The sequence below is a fragment of the Amphiura filiformis genome, chromosome 10, assembly GCF_039555335.1.
Source record: "Amphiura filiformis chromosome 10, Afil_fr2py, whole genome shotgun sequence".
NCBI lineage: Eukaryota > Metazoa > Echinodermata > Ophiuroidea > Amphilepidida > Amphiuridae > Amphiura > Amphiura filiformis.
In genome coordinates this window covers 7637038-7663698 of record NC_092637.1, presented here as the reverse complement: position 1 = coordinate 7663698, position 26661 = coordinate 7637038, and the positions used below count along the sequence as shown (strand labels likewise).

The 26661-nt window shown below is 36.6% G+C and overlaps 1 protein-coding gene across 3 annotated transcripts in view; it reads right to left on the bottom strand.

The window, feature by feature from the left end:
- Positions 1-11474: 11474 nt before the first annotated feature.
- LOC140162457 (N-acetylneuraminate lyase-like) overlaps positions 11475-26661 on the bottom strand; it is a 38877-nt gene continuing 23690 nt past the window's right edge. Inside the window, exons 8-12 of one of the 3 annotated variants that reach the window (XM_072185702.1) lie at positions 21438-21583; positions 16707-16753; positions 15618-15702; positions 13997-14036; positions 11475-12738 (exon numbers count right to left, since the gene is read on the bottom strand). In XM_072185702.1, coding sequence (XP_072041803.1) covers positions 12587-12738; positions 13997-14036; positions 15618-15702; positions 16707-16753; positions 21438-21583 — 470 coding nt within the window. In that variant the 3' untranslated portion in view covers positions 11475-12586. Of the gene's footprint in view, positions 12739-13996; positions 14037-15617; positions 15703-16706; positions 16754-18942; positions 19089-20292; positions 20439-21437; positions 21584-26661 lie in introns of all 3 variants that reach the window. The other 2 variants (XM_072185700.1, XM_072185701.1) reach the window with 2 other exon arrangements.

The following is a 26661-nucleotide window of genomic DNA, read 5'->3' as shown; positions in this document are numbered from 1 at the left end:
GGAGGGGACTGACTTGCCACTCTGCCATGTGGCTAATGTGCTGATGAACAGTGGCGTAGATTTCTTTTTGACATGAGGTGGTTGGAAAAATTTCTTGAAGTATTATGTGAATCCAGCACTTTTTGGTGAGAGAATAAGTTTATGACACAAATGCGTGCAAAGCACACAAAAATGTTGCCATATTGAAGCTAAACTCAAAATATGGTGTAGGAATAAATTCGCGCGAAGCGCGCAAAAATTCACATTTTTGTGGCTAAAATGGCCAAATATGAGGTAAATATTGTGATCATAATCATAGTGAATAATTTAATATTAAATTTCACCTGACCCCCCTATCAGGAAAAATAAAATCACATAACCCCCCCTGTTTGTTAAAGTGAAAATCACATAGCCCCCCCCTACATTTTTCCCGGCCCCCACTCCCCTGTAAATAATGAGCGGTCCCTTAAGACCTCAGACCTGGTCTAATTATGGAGGTTAGTTCTGCGGAGAAGGAACTTTTTGGTACTTACATACCTTATTCCATATTATTGTTCTGTGGAGAAGTAACTTTTTGGTATTTACATACCTTATTCTATATTATTTCTTGTTAAGGGCAAATACATGCAGTTTAATATCAAATGGCTACAGTTTAGTGTTTGGACTTCGTTAGAAATGAAAAAGAAAAGATTAAAGGGATCCTTCCCCAAGTCTAAGCTCCATAGTTTGTTCAGGTCTAGACTGTCCCACAGTCTCGGTTCGGTCCGGCCTGGATAATGGAACGATAGGCCTACATAATAACATAATAGCCTATCAAAATATGCCATAGTCATTCACTCCCCCGATTCTAAATACACAGCGCCCAAAACCAATTCACAGCGCCCAAAACCAATTCCTCTTTCTACACAAATTGATGCCACTACACTAATCACACCTCCTATATTGAACGCTAAATATTGGGTTGATTTTTAATGCTATGTAATCTACATTACCAGTCGTTCTCCACGGACCCGAGGGAGGGTCTAGTTCAGGTCTAAAGTAAGACTTATTTTGTGCATACGGACATTCGGATTTATTTTAAATCCTTGAAATTTAAGAGTATAAACCCTCTTCAATGGGCCTGACCGACCCAGATTTCACATTTTCTGGATTTTTTATTCAAGACAGTATTTTTTTTTGCGAAACAAAACAAACACACAATTTGCATGCTCACAACTACTATATTTTGTACATGTCCATTCTACTGTCAGCTATTCATTTTTTTAAAGAGAAAATTAAAGGTAAAGTTAAAATTGAAGTTTTCTTAGGGCACAACCCAAAAGTTCCATGAAGCCCTATAAACGAAAGTCCTTTCGTTAGTGGGGGAGGGGGTCAGAAAGTCGGATTACGTTTGTAAAAAAGTAGTAAAAAACATCGGTCAAAGTTTATCTTTTTTAAGGATTTGATATATCATTTTCAAATTTTAGTATTTTCCGAAGTACGATATTGACATTTTACAGTGGTTTCTTCAAAATGATTTCAAATCAATATGGAGTGCAGTATTCGCAACCGGCAATGTCATGTAATGCAGCTGTCCCAGCAAATATGAAAAAAATGTTATATTTTGGGGTTTTGGTTTTAGTAAAAACGTTTTAATAACATTAAAATGTCGGGTTATATCCCGGGGTTAAGCCTATATCAGGTAACTTCAATATCTGGGAATTGCGACTGAAAAAGGTCACTATTCACAAAAGTGGTATATCATCTCTACGAACTGAATTGACATAGGTCAGTTTATTTTCCGGCATTTGGTCACATTTAATCAATATGATAAAATATTTTTAATATATTTTATGGTATAATAACTATTTTATATAGTAAATCAGTTCTACCAAGATACTGAGGCATAATATGCACAGGGCGTCGCTAGAATAATATGATTCGGGGTGTACAGCATGTTTTGCCGACGAAAAATTTTTCCACATTAATTTTTAATAGGACTCTTGCAATTTGCCGACAATCACATAGCTTTGACTACATTTGCCGACAATCACATGGTTCTGACAACAACAGTCAATTTTTCCCGACAAAATTGGGTATTGGGGTGTACCCCATACCCCCCTCTAGCGTCAGGATATTAATCATCTTGCTATCACAAGGCGTGGCTTTTTACTTCCGCAAATGGCCGTAGTGGTACATTATCATGATTATATCATCTCTTCTCAAATGGTGACCTAGGTCCAGACATTTAACCTGACTCGAGCAGTTTCATCCCCCTGGTTATATAAAGGTCATGAAAACGTTTTTTAAAACGTTTTAAAAAACGTTATGTATGAAAACACACTACAAACATATTTCTAAATTGTTTTCAAATGTTATTGTAAAATATTTTTTAAAGAACATTATGTTAGAATATTTGCAGGAGGTTATCAAAAAATGTTTTTAAATGTTTAATATGAAAACGTTTTTTAGCCTTTATGTAACCCGACATTTAACGTTTTCTGGCAACCTAACCTTTGGCGAATGATGTCGAAAACGTTTTGTGTTTGATACCACATTTATTTGAAAATCCAGCAAGTCCTATTTTTCCGTGCCAATAAAGATAATGAAGAAAAATATTTTAAAATAGAATGCAATATTTGTTTCTTCCCTAAACGTGATCAATATCATAGCATTGTCACAACCCCGTGCACCATAGCGACGGCCCCTGTATCCTATATAAATACGGGTTGGAATTTTCGATATTTGTCACTTACGTTAGAGGGGAGGGGGGGAGGGGGTTAGCCTTCTAGCGAAAGGACTTTCATTTATAGGGCTTCATCGAACTTTTGGGTTGTTCCCTTAAATAGTAATATTGTACAGATGGAATCAAATAAATTGAAAGTGACTTTTATGAATGAGTTTAATGACTTTACATAATTTTTTTAAGGGTATTATGAAAATTAGAAACATTTTGCTTGGACCTTGGAATATCCTTCGGGCTGTGCCCATCGGGATATTCTTCGGTTCCAAAAGCAAATTTTAGAGTTTTCATAATACCCGCAAAACAAATGATGCACAGTCATTAACGTCTAACATTGTTATAACATCTAAGTAATGAATTATTGCTAAATCGTGCATTGAACATTGCTGGATTTTATTGTATAGAATGCTCTTTGTTCATTGAACATTTATAGCTAATAAACATGTATCACTTCGTTATGAATTTGGCAGAGTGACGAATCATATACTTAGCTGTACAAATCATGTTGATCTATATTGTATACCGGGAAACCCCGAATTTTCTATATTACATGTCCTATACTAATAAAATTGATACCAAGGTATAGCTGTAGGTATCTTCTATCCAGTGATACCAAAATAAGTACAAGCATTCCCCACATGATATTGCTGTGTTTTAATAATGTGAGTGCAATCCTGTGAAATTGGAATATTATACGCAAAATATAGGCCAATATTGTTATTTTTGCTTTAAAATTCTTGAGTTTATGCTAAACATTACAGAGATGACTATTTTACTTATATAGCAAGTTAAGTCTACATAGCCTTAGGACAACCAGTACTTTCTACACAAAAGCCCCAAATCAAAAATGCGTGCTATGGTTTACACGTAGTTGAATGCGTATTCGACCTCTCTCTGCGCAGTGGTAGAGACATTTTGGATACAGCATAAAGCCGAATAGCTGTTAAAACACGTTTGAGGGATATATCGATTATTTCAGAAATTTTTAGAAGGACCAATGGAATGGTACCGAGATTTTCAAACGCCGTTTACTCGGAACAGCAATTTTGAGTATTCGGCACTCTGCCGTGTTCATAACGACTTGTTGGTAGTGAATTGTACAAAATAATGCATACATACTGAGATGTTGATGCATCTAATGCAGGAGTCCCGAAGGTGGGCGTGCATTAAACCCATCACCATCTTCGTACAAGTGCATTGTTTCTTGATTGAGGTGTCATAATGCACAGAAATAAATTATGCTTCTCTCAAATTTGGCATACAATCAACCGTTTTGGAATAATGGTAATTCATGGTGGGTAATTACTCTTTGGTAGATGTTTATGATGACTTTTAACTGTAGATACGGCTACTATAATAGAAGTTAATTATGTGAAATCATGTTTCTCCACACATTTCTTGCTTCACATACTAGTACCATACCAAATAGGAAACAAAGCTTCAAAAAGTTTTCCTAACATGTAAATGTTTCAAATGCTAACTATCAATATTGCTTGTGTTTATAAATGTTTTATGTAATAAAAATATTCTTGTAAACTTGGCATAATATCCTATTGCGATTCTTATGTAATAAAAATATTCATGTAAACTTGGCATAATATCCTATTGTGATTCTTATGTAATAAAAATATTCTTGTAAACTTGGCATAATATCCTATTGTGATTCTTGTCTCGTACGGTGTTGCCTCCAATTTGGAATAATATGCATTTAATATGCATTAAATATGGATAGGTTATCTTCAGTGTTTGAAAAATAAAACAATAATGCAGATTTCTAGGCCCAGTTGGCATAGTTATGTTAATTTCTGCTCATTTTAATGCTTAATTTTTTAATTAAATTTTATGCCGATTTTTAGTAATTCAGTATGCATACACCATTCAGTATGCAGATTTCTCGCCCATAATTTTATAAATTTATGCATGAGTGTGCCAATTTTTGCTCATTTTAATGGTTAATTTAATAATAAGCCGATTTTAAATAATTTTGTATGCGTACAGATTTCTTGGCCCTTAATTATGTAAATTGATCCATAATTCTGTAAATTTTATCCATAAACAAATTTTAGATTTTTAATTTGTACATCATTCATATAGATTTCTATCCCCATAAGTAAATTTATGCATGATTATGCTAATTGCTGCTCATTTTAATGCTTAATTTTAATTTTAGGCTGATTTTTAATAATTTGTATGCGCACATCATTCATATACAAATTTATATCCCCATAATTATGTAAATGTATGCACAATTATGCAAATTTCTGCTCATTTAAATGGTTAATTAAATTGAAATTTTAGGCCAATTTGAATAATTTTGTGTGTGTACACCATTCATATGCAGATTTCTAGGCCCATAATTATGTAAATTTATGCATGATTATGCTTATTTCTGTTTATTTTAATTGAACATTAGGCTGATAAGTTTTATGCATACATCATTCATACAGATTTCTATCCCCATAACTATGTTAATTTATGCACAATTATGCAAATTTATACATGATTATGCCAATTTCTACTCATTTTAATGCTTAATCTTCAATTAAAATTTTGGGGTGATTTAAAAAAATGTAAATTTATGCACAATTATGTAAATTTATCTTAAGCTTAAGGAACCCTTAAGGCTTCCTTAAGCTAACGGTTCTACAAAGATTCAAATGTTCTTTAGCTAAGGTCAAATTTAAAAAAAGGTTTGTCTCAATTCCAATTTCAGCAGTAGATAACTACTTCCATCAATACCAATATCAGCAGTAGATAGCTACTTCATCAACACCAATATCAGCAATAATAGCTACATCAGTATCAGCAGTAGATAGCTGCTACATCAACACCAATATCAGTAGAAGATAGATACTTCATCAACACCAATATCAGCAGTAGATAGCTACTTCATCAACACCAATATCAGTAGAAGATAGATACCTCATCAACATCAATATCAGCAGTAGATAGCTACTTCATCAACACCAATACATCAGTAATAGCTACATCATCAACATCATTATCAGCAGTATATAGCTACTTCATCAACACCAATATCGGTAGAAGATAGCCACTTCATCAACACCAATATCAGCAGTAGATAGCTACTTCATCAACACCAACATCAGCAATAATAGCTACATCAATATCAGCAGTAGATAGCTACTTCATCAACACCAATATCAGTATAAGATGGCCACTTCATCAACACCAATATCAGCAGTTGATAGCTAGATACTTCATCAATACCACTATCAGCAGTAGATAGCTACTTCACCAATACCACTAGCAGTAGATAACTACTTCATCAATACCAATATCAGCAGTATAGATAGCTACTTCATCAACACCAACATCAGCAATAATAGCTACTTCATCAACATCAATATCAGCAGTAGATAGCTACTTCATCAACACCAATATCAGTAGAAGATAGATACCTCATCAACACCAATATCAGCAGTAGATAGCTACTTCATCAACACCAATACATCAGTAATAGCTACATCATCAACATCATTATCAGCAGTATATAGCTACTTCATCAACACCAATATCGGTAGAAGATAGCCACTTCATCAACACCAATATCAGCAGTAGATAGCTACTTCATCAACACCAATATCAGCATTAGATAGCTACTTCATCAACACCAATATCAGCATTAGATAGCTACTTCATCAACACCAATATCAGCATTAGATAGCTACTTCATCAACACCAATATCAGCATTAGATAGCCACTTCATCAACACCAATATCAGCAGTAGATAGCTACTTCATCAACACCAATATCAGCATTAGATAGCCACTTCATCAACACCAATATCAGCATTAGATAGCCACTTCATCAACACCAATATCAGCATTAGATAGCTACTTCATCAACACCAATATCAGCATTAGATAGCCACTTCATCAACACCAATATCAGCAGTAGATAGCTACTTCATCAACACCAATATCAGCAGTAGATAGCCACTTCATCAACACCAATATCAGCAGTAGATAGCTACTTCATCAACACCAATATCAGCAGTAGATAGCTACTTCATCAACACCAATATCAGCATTAGATAGCTACTTCATCAACACCAATATCAGCATTAGATAGCTACTTCATCAACACCAATATCAGCATTAGATAGCCACTTCATCAACACCAATATCAGCAGTAGATAGCTACTTCATCAACACCAATATCAGCATTAGATAGCCACTTCATCAACACCAATATCGGTAGAAGATAGCCATTTCATCAACACCAATATCAGCAGTAGATAGCTACTTCATCAACACCTATATCAGCATTAGCTAGCTACTTCATCAACACCTATATCAGCATTAGATAGCCACTTCACCAATATCAATAGCAGATAACTCCTTTAATGTCAATACCAATATCAGCAGTAGATAGCCACTTCATCAATACCAATATCAACAGAAGATAGCTAGTTCATCAATAGGTACTTCATCAACACAACTATCAGCAGAGAGTAGATATCAACACCAATATCAGCAGTAGCTAGCTACGGCATCAATACCAATATCAGCAGTAGATAGCTACGTCATCAATACCAATATCAGCAGTAAATAGCTACGTCAACAATACCACTATCAGCAGAAGATAGCTTGAATTAAAGCAATAATGTATGATTTGCAAAAGGAATAGATTCCTATAATGCTTGTTTTCAAGGTATAATGAAGAAAATTGCGATTTCATGCCAGCGCCTACAATGCGTGTACTATGCTCGCCGATCGTAACATGTAATACTACACGGAGCATCGCTCGACGTGTGTACACATGAAGCTGACATCCACGGGAGATGGTAGCAAGCAGTCGATCGATGAACTCTAAATAAAACCGGGTCGCCCCAAAAAAACTATAAAAAGTTAAATTTTACTGTTATTAAAGCACTTCAGACTTAGTCTTTTACGCAGTATTTTAGTACACCACTGGGCATTATAATTATGCAAAAAGTAGAAATCTGAGTAAAATTGAGGGCGTGGCTGTGAAGCAAATCACACATGGCTTTCAGAGATTGGATGTAGCATCCCAACCTCTAACTCTGTGGTCATATTATGATTGTTGCGCCTTTATCCAAGAAAGCCATCGCTTTAGATAAAGATGCTTCAGCCTACCCATTTACAGGTAAATGTTCACCCGTTTGGTCAAATGTATTCATGGAGACCAGATTTTCCCCCCTATTGATGTTATTATTTTGAAACAACTGCAGATTAAAAACTTCAAAGAAATTCTCATTCTTGTCAAAATTAATTTCAATGAATCATTGTTTTGTACATGCATGATGGTTACATGGATAACTGAGGGATCAATACAGAAAGGTAAAGAAACCAATTAAATCAATCATAACATTGATATCGATAACGTTTTGTACATTAAATGTATGGGATGTTGAAATGTGCAACTTTTTCTGAAAGCCTAGCATAATTTTTGGAAAATGTGATTATTTTTGACCAAATAAATTGTTTTGAGAAATGGGACAACTTTGAGAGGGTAGCAAAACGATTCAAAGCTTTTTGAATTATTCAAATCAACAAAATGTATGTCATTATGCAAAGAAATCTTTTGTAAGGGGGGGGGGTAGTTATTTATTCTGAACCCTGTATTTTATCAGCAGTAGGCCTAGATTGGTATTAATATAAACAGTTAAATTTTACTGTTATTAAAGCACTTCAGGCTTAGTCTTTTACGTGGTATTTTAGTACACCACTGGTGTACTAAATTATGCAAAAAGTAGAAATCTGAGTAAAATTGAGGGCGTCGCTGTGAAGCAAATCACATATTATGGCTTTAATTAGATTGATCACTTACAAATTCTTGCAACTTCAATATGATGTGCCACCAGCAGTGTGATCAATAGATAGAAAATGGATCTAGTACTAGGCCTATAATTGTAAATTGCTGTTTTATCGTGAATTTGTGTATAAGAACATTTATATTGACATTAAAAAATACAATGACATATATGTTCTTGTGCTGTATTTATATTATGCTGGCTTTATGTCAGCATTTTCCCATACTGCACTGCGTATTTTGGCCTCACGCCACATGAAAGCATGTTGTATTCGCTATCGAAGTGACGTAATAAATCGGATTAACTACCATGTAGCAATAGATGAATACAATTTTGACTACAGTAAGCCAAAAAATTAAGGTACCAGTTATGGCCACCTCCTGTAATCCTAAACAAAGACAGATATGTCATAATTGGAACCAGCAGCCAATAGCTGTATCTTTTAGCTCGAATTTAAGACCTCATTCGGTGAAATTGTTCAAGAAATAAAGACACGGCGATCCCAAAACCCAAGGAAGATACCAATTTCAAAGTTGCAGTTTGCTGCATTTAATGCCCTATTGATTTGTACACAAAGCGTTCGTGAACAAGAGAACTAGCGCTGCGCTTCTATTGATTAGCACGTTAAAACTAGGGTTGTGCTTTCATTGATTAGAACACAAAAGTGCAACTTTTGATTTCGTTTCTTCATTAGTTTTTAGATCACCGTTACTTTAATTCTCAACTAATTTCAACAAATAAGGTCTTAAATCAGAGCTAAAGAGTTCAGGGATTGACTGGTTGTTTTAATTTTGACATATTTGTCTTTATGTAGGATATACAGGGGTGAACATAACTGGTACCTTAATTCTTTGGCTTACTGTATATTGCCCTGCACTACAAGCAGTTTGCACTCATCACCTGTGTATGTCTGCAATCATAGATTGAATACAATACCGCTCTTTTTAAAGATACTTATCTTACAGGTGCGAGTGATCAGAATGATATGGTTCGATGCATAGGTACCGCGTGAACGTTGTAGTGCAGGGTGATATAATCAAAAATTGTATTCATCAATTGCTATGATAGTTAATCCTATTATTACGTCACTTCAACAGTGAATTGTGAATCAACCAAATTGGATTGTCATTTTGGATTTATTTAAGGGGTAGGGTATGAACGTTTGGACAGTATTCATTGTGGGACATTAAAGCACATCAGACATATCGAATTGCATTCTGAATACGAAGAATTTCCTTCTGATATCAAATAATTTTGATTTTTTGAAATTCGCAATGTAATACACATTTTATGGCAAATGATTAAAAATTGATATTTTATGAATCTGATGATTTATACTTAAAGTGTATGTAGGTGGGATAAAAGCTGACGATCAATTGAAAATTTTGACCTTTCGTATTGAAGATATGGATTTATTTTCCCAAAACTTCAAAAAAAATTAGGTCTTTTTGGGGAAAAATCTATATCTTCAATATGAAAGGTCAAATTTTCAATTGATCGTCGGCTTTTCCTCCACATACACTTTAAGAATATATCATTAGATTTATAAAATTACTTCGAGGACTGTTATATATCAAAATGTCTGATGTGCTCTCATGTCCCACAAAAAATACTGTCGAAACGCTCAAAACACTCATTCCAGAGCCCTTAAAATCACAAGTGAGAAATAAATGTGGATAACTATTAAGATTTCTTTTCATTTGACATAAAAAATTTATTTGCTTCTGAAAAACATAAGCATTTGGTAAATATTAACATTCACATTGCAACTCAATGCTCAATTAATTATTGACTATATTCTTTTTATTAAGTACAACACAAGTAATACATGTAGTACTGGGTATTATATTGCATATGTGAAACAATGGGGGCCAAAGGCGGCAAAATAGACATCAAAAAACTTCATAACTTTAGAACCAGGTATGCTAGGCCTTTGGTGTTTTCAGTAAATGATAGCTTATTGTATGTATAATGTAATAATAACAGTAACTCAGTTTTCAAAAATGCCTCCTTTGGCCCCCATGGACCAGATCGTGTCACATATCAAGCTTCTACAATTCTTTTTCATAAAAAAAAGTACCAAGATTTATAGTGCACACTTTGTTGGAATTTGGTGACCAATGTGGTCCAAGATACCATATATAAACCGTTAAACACTAATTGGGGACTGGAATCTAAGACACACATACCCTAAACATACAACAATAAATCATTGCAGCCAGAATGAACTCCCTGAGTTCTTGTACATGTAACTGAACTGAGGCAATAAACAGTTCTTTGCCCAAAGGAGTTTAAGTTGCACCACCAAAAACAACTTCACCAAAGTTTAACCCCTTGCTGATTAAGCTAACTTGACTGCCGTTAGGGACCGGTCACTATTTATGCTGGGGGAATGGAGGATTTAATTTTGTTTTTGACGAAAAATTTCATGTTCCTCCTTCAAAAATTCTGCATTTTCCTTTTATGCTATAAAATTTCTATATTTCAAACTTAACATTCTCCCTCTTGCCTTCCAAAACATTTTGCATTCCCCCTGAAATCTTCCATCCCCCGTGTAAATAATGACCGCTCCCTTAGTAAGCACATTCTACAATGGGCTATTCCAGTTGAAATCCATACACCCCCTATGGAAGACATGACCTTAATCTTTCACTTGAAATTGACACAGCCTCAGTGTTTACTCAGAGGCTGCATGTCTCAATTTTGGCCCAGTTAAAATTATTTTTGACGCACACAAATTTGCAATGCTGTATTACGATTAGTCAATTTGGGGAATTACTGAGCCAAAATTGGGCCAATTTGGGAAGATAATGTCTCATTTGGCGCACCCAATTTCCAGAGAGAGTAAACACTGCACAGCCTATGTGGGAGATTAAGGTCATGTCTTTCATAGGGGTGTATGGATTTCAACAGGAATAGCCCAATTAGAGAATCATAGTATTGTTGCATCACTACTAATATTTTTTCCATATGACATCAGCCAGATATTATACACTCATACTTCACTACAAACTTCTGAACACTCTCAGACATCTGGGAATGTTCAAATTGTGGCCTATTTTAGCATTAAAATTGACAAAATGTTTGCGCTTTGTGCAAATTTGTTAAGGTTAATGGTTAAGGGGGTACTACACCCCTAGCCAATTTTGAACCTATTTTTGCATTTTTTTCAAAAATTATAGCGCATTGGTGACAAGTAAGATGCACTGAAAATTCAGCAACTCAAGGCAAGTAGTTATTGATTTATTGTAGTCCAGTAGTTATAGTCCTTGCCCCTATAATATACATATCTTACTTGTTACTAATGTGCTATAATGCAAAAATAAGCTCAAAATTGGGCAGGGGTGTAGTAAGTACCCCCTTAAAGTCATTTTAGTAGCAGCAGATCAGTGGGACAATTTAAACATTTTACCCCCTCTGGCTCAGCGGCCCCTGAACACCTCTGGATGCTCCAGATACCCTCTCTGGAAAATCCTGATTATGCTACAGATTTTGAGGTATCATACTAAAATCCAATGAGGTATTCCATTGGTAATCCATACAACCCAATCAGCCTTTTTATTTTTGCTGTGTTAATTTTTTGCAATTATCAATTATGGTCAGTTCAGTGGGTGTTTAATTCGCATTTCGAAATATATTCACATTAAGTACTATGGTGTGATAAATATTATCGCGAGGTTAAAAATTTGTGGCTGCCAATTTGACCGTAAAAATTAAACCGCTGCGAAAATTTCCCGCTGTGCAGTAATTTGGTCAATTTCAAATACTGAATCTTTGCCAGAGAAGATATATCTTGTACTTCCCATAATGCATTTCTTCCCTGCACTGATTTGCTATAAATGCAACATGGATCCATAGCAACAAAAAATACTTCAATTTCAAGATCTGGAAGAGCTCTGTTATATCTTCTTTGGGTCCTTGCACCTAAATCGATACTTTGGGAACTGATCTTGATCAAATATATACACAATTTTCATATGTTACAGATTATCTAAAAATCATTGTCATTATAATTATACAATTTCAGACCTAGTTATTACAGCTGCCATTAGTACCATCATTTAATCCTGTATTAAAACTTTCATTAATTAATCCACTCAAAATACCCCATTTCTGTCAGATCTTTTTTGAGCGCCTCCTTTTGCTCAGCAGATGTGTTTGGTATGGGCGCCCTTGTTGGACCCAAGTCTATGCGACTTAATGACATCATTGCCTTCTGTGTGGCCACATTCAGCCCTGTTTGTAAAAAAAATACAATTTTTATGTCAGCACTTTATCTACATTGAGTATATGTGACGCAATCAAGCAAAATCAGTCGGAACTCAGAAATATTAAATTTTCATTTTCTTATAGGATAGTAACAAACATTTACAAAGCTGGATTTTGCAGAAAAACTCATTGAAATTAAAGAGTTTCCAAAATAATAGGAAACAAAAAGAAATATTTGCTTTGTTTGGCTATATCTCAAAATCAATATTTCCGACTGATTTTGCTTGATCGCATCACATATAAGGATGTCTTCTGCATTTTGGTACTAATATAGTTGGTCTATATTTTGCGTGTTAAAGAAAGTAGGCGAAGTATTACGACTTCAATGAATAATTTATGATACTTCTTGATATTAATCCACATGAATACATGACCTTAATCTCCCACACAGGTGTAGATTTTAAATGAAGTCACCCATTCAGGTAACCTCATTTGAAATTAAGGCACCAGAAACAAATTTGTTCGATCTTTGGATCGACCTCCGATGCTGCTTCGATGCTTGTTATTAATGAATTAAAACAACTAATTAAACAGAATTAATAGTATATTTATGCTTTTCAATATCAATACATGCAGGCGAGTGTTTATAATGTTATCAGATTTAATAATGGTCAATTGATTAATTTCATAAATAATAAGGATCGACCAAGCATAGATGGTAGATCGATAGATCAAACTAATTTATTTCTATTGCCTAACACTCCTTGAGTGGGAGATTACGGTTAAGTCTTTCATAGGGGGTGTATGAATAACTGGAATAGCCCATTGAGTGGTATAATGTACGCCATTGAACATACAAGGTCAAAATGATGCACACCCAGTGGCGTAGCCAGTGAGGCCATGGGGGCTGGTGCCCCCCCCCCCCTCATGATGGCCGTCGGTTCATGAGGCCGTCGGTAGACGGAAGGTGTTGGTGAAAAATAAGTTGGGTGATCAATGGACTAATATTTTACTTTGCTTATGCACGGTGATGATAGAAAGAATGTAAAATTGTATAAAAAAATGTTTAAAAATTGAATTATACATAAAATTAGTTCTTTTTCGGTTGCTAGCGCCTGAAATTTTTTTTTTTTAATTGAAAAAAAAATTGGGGCGACCATTCACAACTTCCGTCGGTACATTTACAAGTTGTGCCCCCTCGGTTCCAAAATCCTGGCTACGCCACTGTGCACACCAAGGAAAGGTTTGTGTCTTCCCTGACAACTGACACCTGAGTTGTACTTACCATATTGGACTATGATTTTCACCATGGCCAAGAATTTGAACTGAAAAGAAACAATAACAGTTGTAAATAAAAAATAGGATCAAAATAAATTGTAATCTGCATCATATACTGTCATATCTCAAAAGGCTGTTATCTAATTGTGATGATATACATTTGTACTGTAAAATGAACTTTATATACTGATTTTGAAGTTATTATCACAATATTACAATTTCATGCCCATTCACATTAGCACCAAACCGGCTTGAAATGTGGTGAGGGAGACACCCGGCCTAAATTGTTAAAAAGTGGCTGAAAAGAATGAAATATGGGTGGGTCATTTTGCTGAAAGGTGGGGGACACAACCCCCCCCCCCCCTCCCCGGGATTGGCGCCTAATAATAATAAAAATCACAAAACAGCCTTTTGAGATATGACAGTCTGCAAATGTGTCTAGAGGAATAAACCTTATTATAGTAGTTTTTTTCAAACGACAAGCATTTCTCAAACCGTGCATGAGAGGATGAAGGGTCATTTGATTTGGTAATTCCATCTGGATACATGCATGGGGGGAAAATTTGGGGGTGTTTGTGTTTTACTCAAAATGCATTTCAAATTGGTGTCTTGGGACATGTGCTTTATGACACAAACCTCTGACTGTGTCTAAGGAGCGAAGTAACACATTTAGTGTGAAAAACATACTTCCACAGTGAAACACCTGCATGTTGGCTACATGCCTCAACATTAAAAGTCCCAAGTTTTGAGATATTTCCTCAAAATATCAAGAGCTATCTTAAGAACCACTGAACCAATACTAGGTTTGCTGGTACTCATTTTAATGCATTTTTCATGCTGATTCCAATTATGGTCATGAATATTTACAATTCAGACATTTTTGAATTTAAAAAAAAAATTGAAGCTTGTCGTCTGCAGTCAACACCCGCATGGAGAGAATTTCAAATGTAATACTGTATAAGTGGTAATTTTCACGTACAGTTATTTTCGCAATTTGCAGTGAATTAGGGGTTCATTCATAGGATTGAGGGCATAAACAACGATCATGCCCGAAATCCTATGAATGAACCCCGTTCATACATACCCAACATTCTTAGCAATTCAATACAGATGAAAATAATAAGGGTTTACAAGTTTAAATAACATTTCCATACCGTTTTCCTTCATAAATTGGAAGAAAATGAGTAGGCCTACTTGCAGGAAGCAGCTCGGCTCATGAGGTCAACGGCCGGGAGTCAACGCGTGATACGCGTCACCTTTTGCGCCCAGCGTGAGATGGGCGCTGTGACACGCGCGATGCACGCAACACTAGCAAATCGTGGATCGTGTTAATTGGGTTCCAACGCTATGCGTGGCGCAGCTTGTTTATGCCCTGCGTACTGGTCATAAACGGTATTTATGACCAGCTAAAAAGGGCGCAAATCCAATCAGAAACGTCGTTTTATCGTGAGTATGTATGAATGTTATTTTCTTGATTGCCCAGTCCATCCCTATACTTGTAGTACATTATTGCATATATTCACGAGGTGTTATTTTCGTGATTGGGGCTCTAAATCACGAAATTTGTGAAAATAAAACCCTCGTAAAAATGACCACTTATACAGTATCCCAATGCAAGCGTCTCTTACCTGATCCTTCTGTGCCCCTTCTAAATCTTTGTTCTTGAAAGCTGCTATGACTCTGTTGCATGGCTTACCACAGAAATTGTAAGTACTGTAAATTACACACAAATAAGGTGACGTTATCATACAGTCAAATAATGAAGAATTGTAACACTTTGGTTATCTAAGCATGCTCCAACCCCATTAGCTGGGCCATAATACAGGTATGTGTAGTGGCGTAACTAGGGTAGGTAGCGCCCGGGTCAAGAAACAAAATTGGCGCCCCTACCCCCACCGGAGAATATCGAATATCTTAGACGCGGGCAGTAGCTAGGGGTTGTGGCACCCAGGGCTAAGGATACATAATGCCCCCCATTCTTGAAACAATTGCGTGCGGAGAAGTAAAGGCCTACCACTAATTAATTTTGGTTACTATAATTTGAATATCGGTCTTAAAATGTTCTTTCAATTGATTTTGTGCTGAAATTTCATCGCTTGGAGGGGCGCAGAATCGATGCTGAATTTGGCGCCCGGGGCACGTTGCCCACCCCCCTAGTTACGCCATTGGGTATGTGCCCCTTTGACAATCCCCTTTTGGCTCTTCTGCTATTCCCAAAAAAAAGTAAAACACACTTCACATTATATTAGTGCGTGACCATCATGGACTTCTGGTGTACCAGAACCAGGCCCGTAGCCAAGGGGGTGCGGGGGGTGCCACCCAAATTTGCCAAAAGTGCTAAAAAGGTCCAATTTTTGTGATAAAGTGGCCCAATAACGAGGTTTTTGTAGGAGGGTTAGGGGGGTTGGGTCCAAAAAAGGTCCACTTTTTGAGGTCCCGCACCCTCCTCAAATTAATCCTGGCTACGGGCCTGACCAGAACGTAATTCAAATTTCACAATAATTGTGCAAGAAACATTAAGTAGCCAGAGGTGTCCAGTTGTAAATTGTGCTGAGGCTTGTGGATCAACATTGTGCCTGTGTGTAGCGCACTATAAATCACTGCACTTTTCTTCTTTTTTTTAAAATAAAAATCTCAACTTTTTAAAAGAAAAGTGGGGGGATGATGCTGTGGATCACAAAATGCCCCTTTAATAAGAACACAGAATATAAACTTACCTTCCAACAAATGCTTCACTCCCAAAAGTCATCGATGGCAGAAGTAACTATATATTTAAAAAAAATAAACAACCACAAATTTATTGAATGCTTAAAGTTTTATGGTAGTGTTATGGGATTTTAAGACTAAAAATGCACATGTTTGCATTTCTTAGGAGTACCAAAATTCAAGATCCAATTTTTCATGTAAAGAAATCCCAGGGGTACTCAAGTTTGATTTGGGTACGGGTGTGCCGCTGAGAAATACCGACCCAACAATATATCAAAAGTCAAAAATTTAACACAACTTGTGTTAGCTTTTTACAACTTGTTCCTAACATTTTAAAGAAATTTAAAAAAAAGAATTGGCTACAGTGAGGTAAAATTTGACAATTTTCCAGAAAAAAAAATTTGAAAAAAGGAACCATCCATTTCAAAAATAGGCCTTGAAAAGGTGTTCACTGACATACCGAAAGTCCGAAAAAGTTACCATTATCTATGTTTGTGGCACGTCCCTTATGGTCATTTGTACTGAGTACCCCCGATAGAAATATACAGCAGTTTTTAAGCTCAATCAGAAACAGTAGAAAGAAGATATTATCATTACTTATGATGATTATTTATTTTGATTTTTACAAAAACAAAAATACAATGCATGAAGTGCTCCCAAATGTAAAATGTATGATGAGCTTGATGAGCTTGATATTGGCGGAATTGCAGAATACACTCTCAAATTAGGGTTAGGGTTTAGGGTTAGGATTAGGGTAAGAGTTTAGGGTTAAGGTTAGGATTAGTGTAAGAGTTTAGGGTTAGGGTTATAACAGTAGTGCCTTGTATTCTGTCTGTGGTGATATGGCAATGTGCAACGGCAAGCGGATTATGTGCATCAATGTGTACTGTGGTCTAGCTGCAGTGCAGCGAGCAGAATCTTGGTCAGAAATCAAGTTACCTCCAACACGGAATAAAGCAATTCCTATCGTGGTAACTTCCGGGGTAACTTGATCACTGACCAAGATTCAGCTTTCTGCAGCTGCATTAGCCTATTCTGCCTAAAATCCATACACCTTAATCTTCTACACAGGAGTGCATATTTCAAATGGTGTTACCTGAATGGGTGGCTCCTTTTGAAATCTACACTCCCTGTATGGGAGATTAAGGTCATGTCTTCCATAGGGGTGTATGGATTCCAACTGGAATAGCCTGTTGTACCTATATCTTGTATCACCTCGAATTTGGTAGTGATGTTACAATGCACCTCTGTATGCGAGACAGCATTCTGATTGTGCAGCTTTTACACACAAGTGTATATTGTTGCGACTGCGAGAACTGTGCACGTTGAAAGCTACGCAATTTAAAACATGCAGAGACATCCCTACCAAACTCTAAATGACACAAAGGTTTATTCCAGTTAAAATACATACACCCTATGGAAGACATAACTTAAATCTCTCAACACTCCCTGTGTGGGAGATTAAGATTATGTCTTCCATAGGGGGTATATGGATTTCAACTAGAACAGCCCAAGGTATATATGAATGTGCAACTCACTAGTCAAGTACTTCTCCACCCCCATCCTGGAGAACTTGGGAAACTTGGAGCTTGTAATTTTAAGACTAAGTACATTCTTTGACTCCTGGAAATCTTGATAATTCTATTACCCCCACAGCCCATTACTGAAAATCACACACTGTGATTTGTCAACGTACTTTATTTGAAATAATGTGCTCTGAATTTGTATGGAATGTAATATAAAAAGCATGAATACATGTATGTGAGTTTGCACATACAATTTCCCCGCAATATGCGCCGTCACTTGAGCGGTAGAAACGCGTATTTGTTTTACCTTGATCTTTAGGCAAAGAGTAACACTTCTCTTTAAGAGTTACTGCCTCATCCTTTACAACCAAAAAATGGCAGTAATATAACGTTTAAATGGGGACACCCAGTCAGTCCAAAATTAACCCTAACCCTAATGGATTTTCAGACTGATGGGAGTTCGGATTGATGATGTTTTGAACTGATGGGGAGACCCCATCTGCTACACCTTGCCCTTTATTGACACATTTTTACTGCCTTTAACACATTAAAAACACATTATTTGGGTGTAAAGGATAAGGCATTACCATTTATGATGATTGATTGATTGATTGATTGATTGCTATGTTGATTGATTGACTGATTGGTAGTCACAGACCATGCTATTGATTGATATGTTGATTGATTGACTGACTGATTGGTGGTCACGGAGCATGCTTACCTCATCTTTGCTAAAGCACATTTGGTATTCATGGCCAAATCTCTCACTAGCGTGACCAAAATTGATAAGATTGGGGTCCCCAAATTTGATCCCTCGTAAGCTTGGGACTCTCCCCTTGGCTGCTCCCAAGAAATCATCCATAGGAACTGTGCAGTGAGAGCAAAGCAAAAAATTGGGCTATTCGCTGTCCTTAGAATATGACTCGATCACACTTTCTTTGTTACAAACCACTGATCGAAATGATCACAACACAAAGCCTATGGCATATCAAAATTCGGAACAGGTGTATGAGCCCAGGCTTGGAGTAGTAACCAATGGTTACTAATGTGCACTACTCCAGCGAATTCCACTTGAAATCCACACCCTGTGCAACATTTAGCTATTTAAGTCTTCCACAAAGGGAGTATGGGTTTTAAATAGAATAGACAATTGGGTCACTTCTATTTGAAATACTCACTACTGTGGAAGATATCTATAGGTAATAAACAGGGGGAGTATGGGTTTCAAAATAATTAACCTAACCAATTCCATTTGAAAACATCCCTCTTCAAATGGAATAGCCCATATTGTTAGCAGTTAATTAGAATCACACCTGTTACCATATTTGCTGTTAGTTTTTCTAAACAAAAAGCATCAAAAGCTAAAGAAGTTAACCAGATTTGCCATTTCAAGTTGAATTTTGAGAGACACCACCCTAAGAGTATCGTCCCATTTATGATTTTAATGATCTTTGATCAGACTTTGTGATGATATAAAACACTGAAAATCACATTGATATCTGAGAATCATTTGATTGAAAATAACATCATTCGGCAGTAAAGACAGCTCAACATCGATTCAGATATTTTGTGCCCATTTGTCAGAACACAAAGTCATGCTTTACAATCCAATGGCGAAGATCGTATTTTTCGTAAGATATGATTGCAGTTGCAGTGATTCAGTAATTGTGCCAATTATGTTGCAAATGTTTCAGATGAAGATGAAAATAATGAATGTTTGCTAGATAAGGATTCAAATTTGGACTCTGGAATGGACAATGACTGATTAAGCAGATAGCGATAATGAACCAGGAAATGACTATGAAATTTGCGCTATTCAGTCTTCTGAATTTGATAACGACAATGTTGTAAGATTTGGTCACAAAAGGGTGGGGGTTCAATTCCTGATCAAAAGGGTGTCTGGCTAAAAAGTGGGAAAATGAAAAGGGTGGGGGTTTGACCCCCTGACAAACAGTGCCATAATATATTAAATGGAAAGACTGGTGGAAGAAAATGTGCAAAAAGAAAATAAATAAAGACAAAAAAAACCCAGTAAGAATAAAGCTTAAACCTGCACAAATTTAAGACATACAGAATCAGTTCCTAGTAAAAACTGGTATTTTTCTCCAAATTGGTGTAAACACCTCATCAAGTCCACAGTCTCCACGTGAGAGAATTTGATGCCTGCCAAATTCGGAACCCTGGTAGAGGCAACCTCCATGAAGTCATACATTGGGACTGTGTGGCAGAATTAAATTACAATTATTTTAATCGTATTTGGTTTGCGAAATTTTCATGAACACAAATATTTTTATTGCTATATGCCTTTTACGAAATGAACAAATTTCATGTCACAGAATAATGGGTTCTCTCCAAAACACAACATTTTAATGCTACAAAAGTATCATTCACGTTATACAGTATTAAAAGTGTGATATAAAATGATCGGCTTTTTATAGAGCTATGACCTGAGATGAATATTTGTCTCAGCTGTGACAGGGACGATCATTGTGTTTGAATAACCATATAAACTGCTCAAATAAAGAAAGTCCGCAGTCATGTAACCCGTCCTACACCAAAATCTGATCGTGTTATGAACATTTAATTGATAAAGTCGTGTGCAGAATCTTGTTAGCTCCAACTTGATACCAAATTTGCCACCAAAAACTCTAAATTCAGAGAGATTGAGACCAGTATATGAAATTTGGTGCATTTTCAAAAGTTGCAAATTAAAAATGGACCACGCATGAGCTATAAATTGAATGGCACAGCTAGCGACCATTGATAAAGCCCGAAACAACCGCTAGGTCATATCGATCGCATCGAGCCCTAGTATTCATCAGCAAAGCACTGTAGCAATCCATGCGTTTTAAATTAACAATTGAATAAAGCGCGCACTTGGGATAGTCGACATGGGTTCATCGTGGGCAAGCAAGCTTGACCACATTGCCACGCTTAAGCAATTTCGACCGCGTTATCGTTTTGATTTGCAACTTTTGAAAATGCACCAAATGCCATAAACTGGTATCAGTCTTTGTCACTTTTGAGTGTTTGGTATCAAATTTGGTATCAAATTAGAGCTAACAAGATTCTGCACACAACCGTATCAATCAAAATTTCATAACAAGATCAGGTTTTGGTGTAGGACGGGTTACATGACTGCGGACTTTCTTTATTTGAGCAGTTTATAACAGTGATGAGCTTGGGGTATTTTTGAAAGGCAGAATTAAAACATACAGAATCAGTTCCAACTAAAAACTGGTATTTCACTCCATACTGGTGCAAGCATAGCATGATGTCCTCGGTGTTCATGTGTGAAAATTTGAAGCCTGCCAAATTTGGAACCCTGGTACTGGCGACCTCCATGAAGTCATACATTGGGACTGTGTGGCAGAAATAACAATTAGGCCTAATATCATTTTTCATCCTGATGTGGCAATGATGTCAATGAGTATTACATTGCAGCTTTAAATCGCTTAAGTGTTCGCTCAAAGCGCTAGCATACACACACTTTTAAAGACACTGATGCATAGATCTGTGTGCAAAAAAGTTTCCTCAAAGACGTCACATCAGGGTGAAATATGGTATTATATGAATAAAGGTGACCATTCAAAGAACAATAAAAAACAAAAGATTTTCCAACACTTTGACAGATAATTTAGTACATGTAACTTGCAAACAAGCAACAGAGAGATGCGCAGTGCAGCATATCATTGCAAAGCTTGTTTTGATACGTATTAGCTTGTCCAATAGCGACAAAATGCGAAAATACTGGTATATCTGCCTATGCATGTCATGTTTCCATTTGTAAGTTTATGTTTATTGTGCTAGTGTAAGATGCGTAATTCTTCTTTCCCCTGTATATTGATATATTAAGAATAACGATTTTAATACCATAAAATATTAATATTATAATGATTTTAATACCATAAAATATTAATATTATAAAAGCATCATTAATTTGATCTTGTGTGCTAGTTTGTAATAAAGGTATACATTTTCAGAAAGGATATGATGCAAGGAATCCAACTATACTGTGTCTCGTCTCAAGTTGAGAATACAGTCATGTTGATTTTTGTTGTGGCAGACTTGCTTCAGTGCGTTCACGGTTGTGATGGCAGCCCTTCTATGTGTGTGCATACGTGCCGTGGGATTAGGTTAGTGCACCTACAAAATCCAACATGGCGTTATTAACTTATTCTCAACTTGAGATGAGACACAGTAGCACAGCAGATTTCTGACAAAATGAACATTTATTTCGTAAGCCTAAAACAACTTGCCTTAAATTTCCAAATCAATGAAACTGTATATTTAGCCTATGTCTATTATTATTATTATTTATTCTTTCTTTATTGAGGGTTATACTGCTTCAGTGACAAGCACTGCTTTTCAAGCAGGCCCTCATTGATACATGTTATATAGCAACAAAATATATTACGATACACAATATTTACAAAGTATCATACAGTATTTACAATGTATTTACAATATATTACAAATAAGTATAATGATATCATCAACTACAAGATAATTATAAATACCATGATTCAAAATACAGAAATACAATAATTATATTTATATACAAAAATCAAGCAAGTAAATGAATAAAATATAGATAAAGACAGGCCTAAATTTCTTTAATTTTTGATTGAAATTGGCCTAAAGTCATATTTTCCATCTGAGCTCTTACTGTCGGTGGCAAAGAATTCCATGCATAGGCTGCCCTGACGTGAAACGTACGTTGACCTGAATTTGATTTAAATTTTGGTACAATCAATGTATTAGAAGTATGATTTCTAGTTATATGATTATGGTTATCATGAACAAAATCAAATTGAGAAGATAAGTATGATGGATATTCATTCTTTAAACATTTGAAAACAGTCATTAATAGAGTATTGTTATGATCCTGTAGATCATGTTTGATAATAATTATGCACGATTATGGCCTATATAAGATTTGTCTTATATCGTTAATTTATGACACTAAAACAAGAGTAGCTAATATTCAGGGTAAACAAATCAACCACAGATTCAGATCCAAGGACGTGCACTCCGACAAATAGTTTGGCGAACAAATCATCCACAGATTCAGATCCAAGGACGTGCAATCCTACAAATAGTTTGGCGAGAACAAATCATCCACAGATTCAGACCCAGGACGTGCGATCCTACAAATAGTTTGGCGAGTACAAACTCACAGATCTGGGCCCAGAAAATATAGGTGTGATATCGCCCGAGGGGTACTCCAAAAAAATGTGTGGTTGACCTCCCTGAAATCTGCAGTTTGACCCCTACAAAGTTTTGATCGTATGCTAATGAGCCATATATAAGCCACGTGCTTGGTAAGAGTAATCATTCAGTTCAGAGTCTTTTGTTTATTCGAGTCGATTGTTTATTCAAGTATTCGCAGCATGTTCATGATCATATACGTTATAATAAAACCTTAAGTGAATCATCAATGTCTTGCTCTTAGTTGTCGTGTTTCTGTAGGCCTATATTATTAATAATCATTGTGATACTCCAAAATAAGGGTTCGCAACACTGGTGGCAGCGACGGGATTTTGGACTTCAACACGTTTTCATAATTATTAATGCAACCACTCGGACGACAAGATGCCTAAAAGCAGTAGGAGAAGAAGAAGTTCTCAAGCACGAGCAGGGTCTCCTTCTTCAATCACGGAGGATATGGATTTGTTAAAGGAACAATTAGAAATGGTGAGAACTGAATTAAATGAAACAGCGACAAGAGCGGAAAAGCGGAACATGCATTGGATGAACTATCGAGAGCAGAAGAGACAGCACGAGTAACTGAGGAAGATCGAATTTCTCGCGTGCGTAATCAGTTGAAAATGGAGTTTCAAGAAATAATTTCTGCAATGGAAACTCGCCTTGTTGAAGCCAGTAAGAAAGAACTTGAATCAAAAGACAATGCTACCAGAGTTACACAGGATCTTCAAATGATGAGGCAAGGTTTAGTAGAAGCTGAAGAGCGAGAAAGAATTATAAAGGAACGCGAAGGAAGGATTATTGCTGAACTTGAAAAGGCGAATAAAAGAGCTGAGAGTGCGGAATATAGAGTGGAAGAAGAACGAGAAAGAGCAAGATACATGAAAAAGAAATGCACGAATTGCGGTACTCGCGGGACATGGGAGAAAAGTCAATTAACATGTCTTCACCACCGGTACAGGCTGCAAAAAGTGAAACAAGATCAGAGGCGTATGGACAGCGTAGCTCTTCGGACAGTCCATCAGGACTCGTCAACAGATCTAGCTCCACAAATAGCCAGAGTAAGGAACAGCGAAAAAATCTAGCTGTCCCTCTTCCACGTCAGGGATTATTTGATGGAAAACAGCCCTGGGAAAGTTTTATCAAGCCCTTCAGAGGTTTAGCAGCTGCATGCTGTTGGACAGAAGATGACGCATATTTAGACTCATCAGCAGTTTAAGAGGGACGCGCGACATATGCTTTTTCAGAGCTTGATGAGGACATTCTTAATTCAGCAGAATTGCTTGAGAAAGCTCTGGAAAACAGATTTGGTGACAGGCGATCAGCCCACTTATTTTCGGCACAGTTAGAGGCCAAGAAGATGGGCCCCAAGGAAACACTAACAGACTACACCGCGGATGTTAGGAGGCTAGTTTTGAAGGGCTACCCCACAGCCGATGAGACAACCCGTGAAACCATTGGATTGAGATATTTCATAAAGGGATTAAATGATCCCCAGATGGTTATGTCGGTTGGGATGAAAGATCCAAAGGACATTGAGGAAGCCCGAGTAGCTGCCGAACACTATATGACATTGAAGGAAGAATCCTCAAAAGGTCAAACCCGCGCAATACGGGCAATACAACAAGGCAATGAAGCTACTGCTCAACAATTGGACACAAAACCCGGTACTTATGTAACACAATTCCAGGAGATGCTAACTGCCTTTGATAACCGAATGAAGGAACTTCTGGAAGTAATGGCTGCCAAGAACAAAAGTGGTGAGAGATATTATAATCGCAAACCGGACAGAGGACGTTATAATAATAGAAACAAATCTGATAAAGCACAGGAAGATTTCAAGTGCTGGAACTGTAATGGAGATGGGCACTATGCGAGAAATTGCCCCTTGAAAAATAGCTTAGAAAGCAAGGAAGCTAAAAGTGATGGACAGGCGGGAAACCAATAAGGACCGGGCCCTCCGGCCCGGCTCCGGTCCAACAAGAAGAGGGACCCGTTCATATTGTAAGGATTGGAAGTTGCCAAGAAAGAAAAACAGGATTATCGGCATTTTTGACTGCAACCATTTTTGAAGTTGAAACAGAATTTTTAATAGATAGTGGTGCAGAGGTTACAGTGATTTCTAGAGATTTGTTCAACAGCCTATCGCCAAGAAGACGCCCTCACCTTCAAATGCCTACGGAGAAAACTAAATTGGAAACGGCAAATAACGAAATGATAGCTATAGATGGTGTTGCATGTATACAAATTGGAATTGGTAACCAAGAATTCGGATGGAATGTTTATGTTGCTCCTATTGAAGAAAGTGCTATATTAGGTTTTGACTTCATGTACCAATATGATTGTGCCTTAGAAGCGAGAGGAGAATTCAGAGTTGACGGGGTGTGGGTAGATTGCATAATCAGAGGGCAGAATGATTGCGTGTATAATGCCCGAAAAATTGCTATCCTAAAACAGGTGTGCATACCCGCATACAGCGAAATAGTTGTTGAAGGAAACATCAGCAATGCCTTAACCTTTGAATCAAAGTATGGTTTGGTTGAACCAGGTTGCTTAAGGAAAATAAGTGAAAGCCTTATCGTCGGACGCTCCCTTATTGACCCTAGTCGAGCTGAAATTCCTGTAAGAATGATGAATTCATCCTCCGAGGATATACTGATCAGGAAAGATACTACAATTGGTTTTTTGCACGAAGTTGAATATGTGAGCGATTTTAATGAGCAAGAAAATTCTAAAGCATGTAACAAAGCGTCGGGATGCGCACCTTGAACATGACAAATAGCGATCAAAATGAAGTCAAAAGTAATGAGCGTGATGAATGGTCACAACCTCTATGTGATTTATATGATAGATGCTGTTCAGAGCTTGATGCAAATCAAAGCGAATCACTTAAAGACTTACTTGAAAAGCATAGAAATACATTTGCAAAATCTCCTGATGACCACGGAAGAACTTCAGTGGTCCAGCACTAATAGATACAGGGGACTTAAAACCAGTTCGACAAAGACCACGTAAGCCCACGAAAAGCATTTGAACATGAGGAAGAGGCAGTAATAGAAAGTCAACTTAAAGCAGGAGTTATTACAAAGTCCACAAGCCCATGGGCATCCCCAATGGTGTTTGTCAGGAAAAAGGATGGAACTGTGAGACCGTGTATCGATTACAGAGCTGTAAATAAATTAAGTAAGTTTTGCGCTTATCCTCTTCCCGTGTGGATGATTGTTTAGATTGT